General features: G+C 44.3%; 1 protein-coding gene across 1 annotated transcript in view; it reads right to left on the bottom strand.

Moving 5' to 3' along the window:
- Positions 1-12,082, bottom strand: part of LOC120937755 (WD repeat containing planar cell polarity effector) — a 480,161-nt gene that overhangs the window by 192,688 nt on the left and 275,391 nt on the right. The window contains exon 13 of the mRNA XM_040351220.1: positions 11,419-11,482. Within this exon, the coding sequence (XP_040207154.1) occupies positions 11,419-11,482 (64 nt within the window). The remainder of the gene's footprint in view (positions 1-11,418; positions 11,483-12,082) is intronic.

Genomic DNA, 12,082 nt, shown 5'->3' on the forward strand with positions numbered 1-12,082 from the left:
AGGATGGTTACTTTAATAGCCATTCAAACCCCTTTGTGTCAACTTGTATGCATGTTATCAGGCCAATCACCAGGATATGTAAACATTTGGGTAGTTTATTTTCTCATTATGTTTTAAAAAGAGTAAACACAGTTGATTGATAATAAATGGCTTCAGCCAAACACTATCCATGAGTGAAAGAAATGTTTTTATCTCTCCAAAATCCATCAAATCAAATACTGAAATATCAGTAATAGGTGGACACAGTCTTTCAACAGCGTTTAACTTTAATAGAGCTCAGAGGCTCCCTAGATCTACATATACACGTAACTTTAATTTGTATGGGGCTGACTTAAGACTCGTACACACCACTAGAAACTGTGAGCTCAGGTTCAGGCTGCTGTGCTAACAATCTGATGTTAGTACAGCGATCTCCCCTGCTGAGCTATTGTGTTCTGACAGGGGGGGCAGCCATTGGCTTAGAGCACTAAATGGGAGCCGGTCGGCAGACTATTTCCGGTGATGAGTTTTCGACAGAAGTTGGCCAGCTTCTGTTGGACCGGCTACCATAGACATAGGATGAATGTCGGCCAGTTTCTATTGAACTTCCTCATGCCAGCTGGCATTTGGCCCGTGTGTACTAGGCATTAAGTAAAGGAGTTGGGAATCTTTACACAATAGATTGTGTGAATATTGACTTCAATTATCCAGTTACAGTGTATTTCAAGGAGACTGCTTAAAGCAGTATTAAACCCAAAACCAAAAATTTTATATTTTTCAGCCTACCAATCATATTTTTTTTTTTTTTGAAAATGTTTTATTGATTTTCTGCAGGCACAATCAACAAATAGTAATGCACAATTGTTGTTACAGTATCGCCATAGAATGACACACAGGTCAAACAGTCCTACACAATAAACCTTTACCCCTCCCTGAGATTAAACACCCCATCCCCTCAACGGAGGGACAATACTCTACGGGGCACCCTAATAGGGCCAAATTTGGCCCTCGGTCATAAGAAAACAACAAACAGTGGAAATAACGGTTAGAACCCCAACCGAGCGTACCCCACCAATCACACACATCCACACACACCCACTCACAACCTCACCCCATACAGACATCCCTACCCACCCCCCCTCCCCCCACATCCAAACCACACACTGCCCCTCTCTCACCCCCCTGCGACCACCAGAGCCACCCATGGCCCCCCCACCCGCAGCCATTTATGGCTGGGATAGCGGGGTGTCCTTCCAGAAGGAGTCCGCTATATCCAGCCAGGGTTGCCAGATCTTGCTGAACTTTTTGTGACAAGCCCTGCCCTTATATACACACTTAAACATGGGTAAAACTTTATTAACCATACGGTATAACATTTGGATATCCGGTGCAGAAGTGCTCTTCCAATGCAACAATATCAACTTCCTGGCATAGAACAAAACAATTCGTATCAGAATTCGAGCATGAGTTGTAGGTACAGAGTCATTAAGCACCCCCAGCAATCCAGTCTCCGGAGTAAGAGAAACCGATACATGTAGATTGTCCTTAAAAAAAGAGAACAAGTCCCTCTAGTACGGTACAACAGCAGGGCATGACCAAAACATGTGTAAGTAATCAGCCTCAGTGGAGTCACACCTGGGACAGGAAGCACTAGACATCAGACCCATGCGGGCCAATCTGGCAGGAGTATAGTGAAGCTGATGGATAAATTTGAATTGTACATACTGATCACTCAACCCCACAAGATGAAGGAAGCCCGCCTCCGAGGCCTTCTCCCACCCCTCCTCAGACAGCCCCGGAATGTCCACCTCCCACTTCCGTCTAGCGATCTGAAAGGGTTTAACCCCCGCCGCCTGGAGGCGAGTGTAAAACGTTGTAACCAGTTTCTCGATATCTGAGTATGACATGAGCGCCTCTAGAGGCGATTCCGTGAGCTCCTGGGTCAGACCCCCAAATTGAGTCCGCACCGCGTGGCGGAGAGACATATATCTGAACAGACAGCTCTGCTGTAGTACAACATTACGTGCCCTTAGTTCCTCAAAAGAAATAAACTGGCCATGAACAAAAATGTGGGATACACGCGTGACACCCATCCGTGTCCACCACCCCGAGTCCGGATGACCCAGGAGCTCAGGGAAATTAGCATTTTGCCACAGGGGGGCCCTGGGGGACACCCCGTCCAAATTTGTAAGCACCCCGTTACCCTCGTGCCAAGCCGACCAGCTAACCTCTATCGGGGAGTTACGAGAGCATTTACCGGCCTTTGACCTGAGTAGGTCATCAACCAACATGTCCCTGGAACCCATCTGAGCGGTCAGTAGAGCAGTGGAACAGGACGGGGAGGCCTCCAAAAACCAATCATAGACATACGTAAGCTGAGACGCTATAAAGTACTGTCTCAAGTTAGGGCATGCCAGACCCCCATCCAACTTCGCAGCCTGGAGAGAGGCCCTAGCAATACGTGGGCTCGACCCCTGCCAAAGAAAGCCAAACAGAATCAATTTAATTTTCTTAAAAAGCTTTTTTAACAAAAAAATTGGGGATGCCCGGAATACGTATAAAAATTTGGGTAGGTAGATCATCTTAAAAATATTTACACGGCCTATGAGATTTAGCGGTAGAGTAGCCCAGGTTTTAAGCCTGGTCTCCATATGTGTCACAATAGGGGCAATATTGAGAGCTTCAAAAGAAGACAGGTCTGCATTAATATATATCCCCAAATACTTGAAAGTAGGATGAATGGACAATTTAGACCTAGAGAGGTATGAATAATCAAGTGCAGGACCTATAGGGAATGCCACCGACTTTTCCCAGCCCACCCTCAACCCAGAGACCCTCCCGAACTCCTCCACCACTCCCATCAGAGAGACAAAGGACCGCTCAGTGCCATCCAGGTAAATTAGGGCGTCATCTGCATATAAAGAAATCTTTTCAGAAAGAGAACCAAAACAGATGCCACCCACCTCCGCCGTCTGTCGCACCGCCAGAGCCAAGGGCTCAATGGCCAACGCGAACAGGAGCGGCGAGAGCGGGCAGCCCTGCCTGGTACCCCTCTGCAAAGCAAAAACATCAGAAACATCTTTATTAGTGCTAACCCTGGCCCTAGGGCTGGTATAAAGCAAGCGGACCCACTTTATAAATTGAGTGCTGAAGCCCATGCGATGCATGACCTCCCATAAAAATGACCAATTGACTGTGTCAAAGGCTTTTAACACGTCCAGAGACAGCACCAGGCCACCCCGTTTGAAGGCCTCCGCCCCATGGATGTGCAAGTATAGTCGCCGGATGTTGTCGTACGTACTCCTTCCGGGCATGAACCCCGCCTGGTCCCTATGAATGAGGTGCAGAATAACCTTCTGTAGTCTTAGGGCCAGAATTTTGGCGAGCACTTTTACGTCACTATTTAATAGAGATATGGGGCGGTACGACCCGCACAACAACTTATCCTTGTCGGGCTTAGGGAGCACCACAATAAGGGCCTCCCACATGGAGGAGGGAAGCTCACCCTCCTGCAGAGCCCGCCCAAACAAGGAGTGTAACCTCTGTGCCAGCTCTTCCGCATAGTTTTTGTACCATTCGGCGGGCAAGCCATCTAACCCAGGGGCCTTATTGGGAGGAAGTGAATAAACAGCCTCAGTGACCTCTTCTACCGTAAGGGGTTTGTCTAGGAGTGTAGTATGCGATTCTTCCAGGACTGGAAACTGAAGGGATTCAAGGAATCCCATTGTCTCCACCTCGTCCGGGGGGGGGGGGGGCAGTGTATAGGTTCTCATAAAAGGTTCTAAAAGCATGATTTATGGCTAAGGGGTCCGACGTGACAGAGCCGTCCAGCAGCCGAATGTGGGGTATCGTCCGATCCACATACTCCGTGCGTGACAGAAATGCCAACATCTTACCATTCTTTCCACTATGTTCAAGCAACCTGGCTGACAGAGACAACTGCTGTTTCCGCGTTGCATCCACCCTGTGAAGGTCCAAGGCCCTGTGCGCCCCCACCAGGGCCCCGTGAGAGTCCGGGGTGGGGAGCGCAGAGTATCGGGCCCTGGCGTTCTCCAGGGAGGATTCCAAGGCCAAAAGGGCAGCCCGGGAGGATCTCCTGTGCTGAGCTATATTAGAAATATACGAGCCCCGCACTGACGCCTTAAAGGCATCCCAAGTGGGGCCAAATGAGGCCGAGCCAGCATTGTCCCCCCAATAGTGGGACATAGCCTGCCGGACCGGCTCCTGAAATTCAGGAGTGGAGACCCAGAAAGGACTGAGCCGCCACACCCGAAAGGAGGGCCTGTGTCCTACCACCATGTCCACCGCCAGGGCAGAATGATCAGATAGTGTCTGAGGTATGTGGGAAACCGACTGTATAAAGGGGACCAAATCTGGAGTCCCCAAAGCATAGTCCAACCTGGAAAGAGTACGGTACGTCCTTGACTGGCATGTATAGTCCCGAGTCCCAGAATGGCTAATCCTCCAGAGATCTACATAGCCAAAGGAGGTACACCACTGACTAAACAACCTAGATTCATACTGGATGGGCTTCAATCGGTCCAAAGCAGGGTCGAGCACCGAGTTGAAGTCCCCCACTATAAGGGCGGCCATCACAGGGAAAGTGGCAAATTGCACACTTAAATCCGTGAAAATGTCCGCCGTGACAGGGGGGGGGGCATATACCACCACCAACAACAGTGGCGTGGCGTGCACCGTGCATTGGAGAAACACATACCGACCCTTAGGGTCCAACACCACCCGCTCACAAGAAAAAGGGAGACCTTTCCGCACCAACACGGACACCCCCCTTGCATAGCTAGAATAGGTGGAATGGTAACCATACATAACCCAACACTTCTTTAGTGCCATCACCTTTGACCCCAAAAGATGCGTTTCCTGCAGACATAATAAATGGGGATTGTGTACTTTGAGGAAGTTAAATAATAAAGCTCTCTTAAATTTGGAGTTTAACCCCCTGACATTCCAGGAGATACACTTTACCACAGACATGTTAAAGCTGTAAACATACTGAAACACAGAGCAAGTCATTTAGCAGCATCTCAGACTGGGCATAAGTGGGGGCAGAGAGAGGGCCACAAACACACACAGACACACACACAGGCACCCCACACTCATCACCGCATACAACCAAACAATCAGACCCCAAAACACACACAGTCTAGGCAACAGCCCAGTACCTTTAACCCCTGCCAGACCCCAAAAACGAGGGGCTGGCTTTGACCCTGAACTACATGTATTTGCTAGGTACATGGCCCACCGCTAGCAAGCCAGCAGGCAAAATTGGAACAGTCAACGTCCATTAAACTAATGGAAATGAAGTGAAGAAGAAAAAATAGTTATTGGCAAAATTATAGCAGCACATTCTTCCTATAGAGACCTATGTCCTCTTGCCACAGCAATTAGCTAGAACCTCCTGCCCCAGAAGCACTTCAACTGAAAAAGAACCCGGATGCAGGAATAAATGAAAAACAAAATTGAACAAAATAGAAGAATCAAGCATCGGACGCCCTGTCAGATCCACGGCCAGGCTGGTGCAGGGATTCAAACCAGGACAAAGCATTAGCAGGGGTTTGGAAAAAATGCACCTGGCCCTGATGCACCACCCTCAGCGTCGCAGGAAACAGCATAGAATACTGGATGGTCTTCTCCCTCAGTTTCTGCTTGACATGCTGGTACTTAGCTCTCGAGGCGCGGACAGCAGGGGAGTAGTCAGGGAAGAGGGACACAGAGGCGTTGTTAATCTTCAGGCTCCCCTTAATTCGGGCAGCACGCAGGATAGAGTCCCGGTCCCTGTAGTTAAGGAGACGCATTATCATAGTGCGAGGGGGGCCTCCAGCAGGCAGCGGCCTGCCAGGCACCTTATGGGCCCGCTCCAGGACAAAGCAGGGGGATAGGCAGTCCCCTCCAAACTCCTGGACGAACCAGCTCTCCAGGAAAGCCACCGGGTCAGATCCCTCGACCCGTTCAGGAAGGCCCACCAGGCGCAGGTTATTCCTGCGCAAGCGGTTCTCCAAATCGTCCATTTTATCTTCCAGTGATCGAATTTTTGTGCCCTGGGCCTTCACAGTAGGATGGATTGGGCCTACAGTGTCCTCCAGATCACTGATGCGGCGTTCCGTCTCCGTGACCCGGTCACGCATTTTGTGCATGTCCTGGCGCATTATAGTAATGTCCAGCTTAAGCTCCTCCATCTTCCCCATAGTATCAGAATGGTTTACCTTCATTAGTTTGAGGACCGCCAGCAGCGTGGGCTCCGGTTCCGGGCCTTCCTCCAGACCGTCCTCGCTGGGCGACCCAGGAGCAGGCAGCGCTGGTGTAGTGGAGGTCCCAGGAGAAGGTGGGGGAGATGTCTCAGGGTCCTCAGCAAAGAGCTCCGGCGTAGATGCCAAGGAGGAGAGTGGCGCGACGCTGCGGCGGCCATCATGGCCGGAACGCGTGGTGACATTCATCCTGACCGCGGGCTGTTTCTTTCGCCTTCCCATCCACCAGATTCCTCCCAGAAGTATCCCAGAGGCTTCCCCAAGGGAATAGCAAAGTTTATAGCCGGTTTAGAAGGGCAGGATCACAGGATGGCGCAGGATTGTTCAGAGGGATCTCGGAGCTGCTAGGAAAGACGTCCGCTCACATGCTGCTCCAGGCCACGCCCCTCAGCCTACCAATCATTAGATGCGGTGGCTATATACATTTTTGTTAGACTTTTTCCTTTTTTTTTCCTGGTGATCTGGTCAGTAACACACCTCCTGTATTTGAGTGTCCCCACTCTGCATGAAGGAGCACAGGGGACACCGCAAACAGTATCATTGTCAGTCTGGAGGGAGGGGAGTGTTATGCCGCGTACACACGATAGGTTAAACTGATGAGAATGGTCTGATGGACTGTTTTCATCGGTCAAAACCGATCGTGTGTGGGCCCCATCGGTTATTCATCCATAGGTAAAAAAAAATGTAACCGATGGATTCCTAACCGATGGGAAAAAAACGATCGTTAGTAGGCACAACCATCAGTTAAAAATCCGCGCATGCTCAGAATCAAGTCGACGCATGCTTGGAAGCATTGAACTTCATTTTTTTCAGCACGTCGTTGTGTTTTACATCACCGCGTTCTGACACGATCGTTTTTTTAACCGATGGTGTGTAGGCACGACGGACCAGCAGTCAGCTTCATCGGTTAACCGATGAAAACGGTCCATCGGTCCGTTCTCATCGGATGGACCGATCGCGTGTACGCGGCATTAGAAGTACTAGCAGATTTAAATACAGTAACACATTGAAGCTGAATTCCAGCTAATACCTTAGTATCAGTCAGTTCCCTTTAATAAAGCTTTTACATAAATAAATAAAATCTGATGAGTAAGCAACCCTGACACTATTAAATGGTCTGTCTTATCCCTGTACCTACAAGAGAGATTTTCTGTTGAAAGACAACAGACTCGCTGGCTGGATTACCAGATGAAAAAGAATGAAAGCCTAAAAAGGGAAACTAATGCTGCCATTGCTGCTAGAAATTGGAAAATTGTTATATAATAAATGTTTGCTTTTGGGTTTAACACTGCTTTAATCCATGTAATCCAGTGTGCAGTTTCAAGCAGTGAAATGTATGTGTTTTTTTGCAACAAAAGGAAAGATGGTGAATAGGTCTTCATGCAGCACAGTGATCAGAATTAACGGTCTCTCTATTGGCCAGAAAACAATCCAGTGTAACTGGTTTTATCTCAGAAGTCATATTGGAGTTATGATAACTGCAATATGTCTGGAAAAAAATATCTAGAAGGATAATCTAGTCTGATCTACAACATAATACAATATGTGAAATGTAAAAGTAAAATTTCTGTCTTTGCAGATGACACCAAGCTATGCAGTGGAATAACGTCCTTACAGGATGTCTCCATTTTACAAGCCGACCTCAATGCACTGTCTAATTGGGCAACTATGTGGCAGATGAGGTTTAATGTTAATAAATGTAAAGTTATGCACTTGGGGGCTAAGAATATGTATGCATCATACATACTAGGAGGAGTACAACTGGGGGATTCCATAGTGGAAAAGGATCTGGGGGTTTTGGTAGATCATAAGCTCAATAATAACATGCAATGCCAAGCTGAGGTTTCCAAAGCGAGCAAAGTCCTTTCTTGTATTAAGAGAGGTATGGACTCCAGAGAGATATCATGTTGCCCCTGTTCAAATCATTAGTAAGACCTCATCTGGAATATGCAGTTCAGTTTTGGGCACCAGTTCTTAAAAGGGATATCGGGGAACTACAGAAAGTGCAGAGAAAGGCAACGCAACTGATAAGAGACATGGAGGAACTCAGCTATGAGAAAAGAGAAGAACTGAATTTATTCACTCTTGAGAAGATAAGGGGTCAATATAGAGAACTCAGTGTTGAGTTATTCACTTTACGGTCACCAGAGGAAAAGAGATGATCTCCAAATAATGAAAAGTTTCTTCACAGTAAGAGCTGTGAAAATGTGGAATAGAAAATGTGGAATAGACTACCTCCAGAGGTGGTTCTGGCCAGCTCAGTAGATTGCTTTAAGAAAGGCCTGGATACTTTCCTAAATGTACATAATATAACTGGGTACTAACATTTATAGGTAAAGTTGATCCAGGGAAAATCCGATTGCCTCTCGGGGATCAGGAAGAATTTTTTTCCCCTGATGTAGCAAAATGGAGCATGCTCTGCTGTTTTTTTTTTGCCTCCCTCTGGATCAACTGTGGGTATAGAATTGGGTATATGGGATTGTACGATATTTTTTATTTTATGTTTATTTTTTTTATGGTTGAACTAGATGGACTTGTGTCTTTTTTCAACCTGACTAACTATGTAACTATGTAAAGGCTTATAAAACATTATCTCAGGTAAACATAATATTCAAGGTGCAATATTTATAGCCATTGAACGTCACAGTCTTTCTTTAGAAATGTATCTAAATAATGTATTTGCAGAGATAGCACTTTGAGAAAGTAAGCAATAAATATGACAGTTTTGAAGAAGTGCAGACAATTCCACTTTCAAATACAGTTGGCATAAAAAATATCCTGAAATCACATTGTATCCAGTGATTAAAGTGAGCAATGAAGAGCACTTTGGCAGTTACTGCTTTAAAAAAGAAAATATCAGATTGGTTTCCACTGTGATTCTTTAATGCAATTAGTGAGTAATTTTCAAGCCCTTGAAAGCAAAGATTCCTAGTTAAACTTTACTAATAATTTAAACTGCCAGATCAATCCAGCGGGTCAAGTGACTTTAAAGGATAAACATTATTAGCATCCACTGTTAATAACTCCATTAAAGCTATAATGTGTTCATTATGTAAAAGAGGAAAGCAAATACATTCCTGAAGAGGTTTTGTAATGATTTAGAGCCTATTGTAATTCAAAAGCCTGTACAGTTGGCTGCATAACAGCAACATGCTGGGTGCGAAGGAGACACACTGTTGGCCTATCCATTCATACATTCTAGGACATTATGCAGTGGTGTCCTCTTAAACAAGAGCCCCATGTGGGCCTTTCTCCACATGACTTTAAAGAAATTGTTAATTTGACTTTTGTAGCTAATTTGGTGGGAGGGACAAAGAGGGGAAGAAATGTAAAACTTCTAGAGGTCCATGTTGGAACATTGTTCTTTTTAAAAGTACCAGCATAAGTCTACATAAAGTGACTCTTTAACAGTGTTAAATAGACACCTTGGAACATTTTTAAATGCCTAACAGCTGGGGGCACTATATTTTGTTGAATGTAAAGTGTATTCCATACTGTTTCCATGGAACAATGCTGTATACTAAACAATATTTAAGAGAACATGGTCTATTAAGACATTTGGGAACTAAGGCAGTCGATAGATACCATCATTAAAACCTGAAATTAAATTTAAATGCTACCTTCCTTGAAATTTAAAGTAATTGTAACTGTAAACTAAATGTAACTAAAGTGTACCAGCTGTTCCCATGGAACAGTGTTGTAGACTAAAGCAATATTTAGAAGAACATAGTCTATTAACTCATTTGGGAACCAAGGCAAATACCTAGATTTACCCTCATTAAAACCTTAAACGAAATTTAAATGCTACCTTCAATAAAATATAAACAGTATGATAATTTGTCCACAAAGAATGCATTTATATGTTTATTACAATATTAATTATTAAACTGTTTTACAATGTTTGTGGAGTAACACATGGTTAATAACACGACTGATGTTACTGAAACAATCTGAAAGAACCATCTGTGTTGTCTCGTCGACCTAATCAACTTTCACTTTGTAATCCACCCTAGTAACATGAAAGGAATAAGTGGATTTCTTAACAATCATGTTGTCTACCGTTGGTTCTCCACACAAACATGGATTTCTGAATAGTTTAACATAAATGTGAAATGTGGATCTGGATTCTACCACAGATGAACTACTGAAATATCAATGAGGACTGGTATTGAAAGTTGTGCCCAAAAAAGGAAGCTGAGGGCAAATGATTAATCACCAGTATTGACTGTAGGCTCTCTGCAACTTTTTTTTCTTCATTACTGACTTACCCTGCCTTGTCCCCCACCATGGGATTGATTTACTAAAGACAAATAGGCTGTTCACTTAGCAAGGATTTTTTCCCTTAGCTTAGGGAATGAGGTAAAGCTTTGCGGACTTCCATCATCCATCCCTGTGCCAGCAAATATACCTTTGTTTTATATTTTCACTACAGTGATTGGGAATTCCTTGCAAAGTGAATTTTCATCACATTCACAAGGCTAAGTGAAACTTGTGTGAAGCTGGCAATCTTGGTAGAGGGCTTTGTTTCGTGTCAGAGCTACCCCTATGGAGATTTGGGATGTAATGACCCATAAAGGAATAATCAAGCAGCAGGAGAGGTTCGGAAAGCTCAGAAACAGAGAAGGTTCAGAATGAAGAAGCAGATGCATAGGCATCCTTGCCTCAGTTACAGCTTCCTCTCCAGCAAGGGCAGCAGTGAGCAGCACAGTACTGACATCCCCAAATATCATTTAAAATCTTGTGAAAATAGCAGTTGGAGGCCACTCCAAGTAACTTTGATGATCTCATACTGCAGCAATATAGTTATGAGGTTCAACACAGAAAAGTGCCTAGGGACAGGAAGTACACTGCTTAAACACCATTAACATTCCTAGACGTCCCCTATATAATAGCTTACACCCAATGGCCACAGCAATGAGAAAGTTTAATGATAAGTAACTTTATTTTCAATAAATCCTCATTAACTCTTCTGAAAACTGGCCTATGTATAGCCAGTGCTGTGTCCTTTTAGGAGTGGGTGACGTTTAAAAATATAAGATGCTAATGAGCATTTCACACAACCATTACTATATCAGTTTTCAATGGAGTTAACTTTTAGCAGTCTGTTAGTTGTGAATAGATACATTTTAACAAATTCAAATATAAAAACTACAAAAAATTATTAATTTAAAAGTACCATGAAAAGGTCACGGGCACCAATATCTACTGCAAGCAGGAATGCCTTTTCAAATCTCTGGTGTCTGTAAGTGAAGAAAAAGTTTGTTAATATTTCAAAATTACAGTATATACAAAGGACAGATGGTTAAATAGTCAAAAAAAATGCAAGCTTTGAAGTAAACCTTTTCTGAAAACAGTTTTGAGCTGCATCTCTTCTAAAATAATTTGACAACATTTCTTTGCAATAATGCAGGTATATTTTTTAACCAAGATAACGCTTCAAGGGGTTTGGCTATGAGCACCTAATTTGCCCTATGCTTATGACATTTGTATATTTTCCCAAAAATAAGGTTATATTACACAACTTTTTTTGTTTAATCTCTTCTTTATTAATTTTTTTCTTTACATATAACATTTAACATGCCTTGACACTTAAAAGGCAGCTCGATACTACCTTCCTTTACTATATGGTGGTTTCTCCGAATCCTCCCCCCCAAAAAAAGGGGGGGCGGGAGGGAGAGCATAGGAAAGTGTTTGTGACTATAAAGAATATATTAATACTGTATATATGTATTCTTAGTGCTATATACTCTTGATGTTTATTATATTTTCTCTGTGCCTTATGGGGCAGATCCTCAAAGAAATTACGCCGGCGTATCTCTTGATACGCCGTGTAATTTCAA

Source organism: Rana temporaria, chromosome 4, assembly GCF_905171775.1.
Source record: "Rana temporaria chromosome 4, aRanTem1.1, whole genome shotgun sequence".
Lineage (NCBI taxonomy): Eukaryota > Metazoa > Chordata > Amphibia > Anura > Ranidae > Rana > Rana temporaria.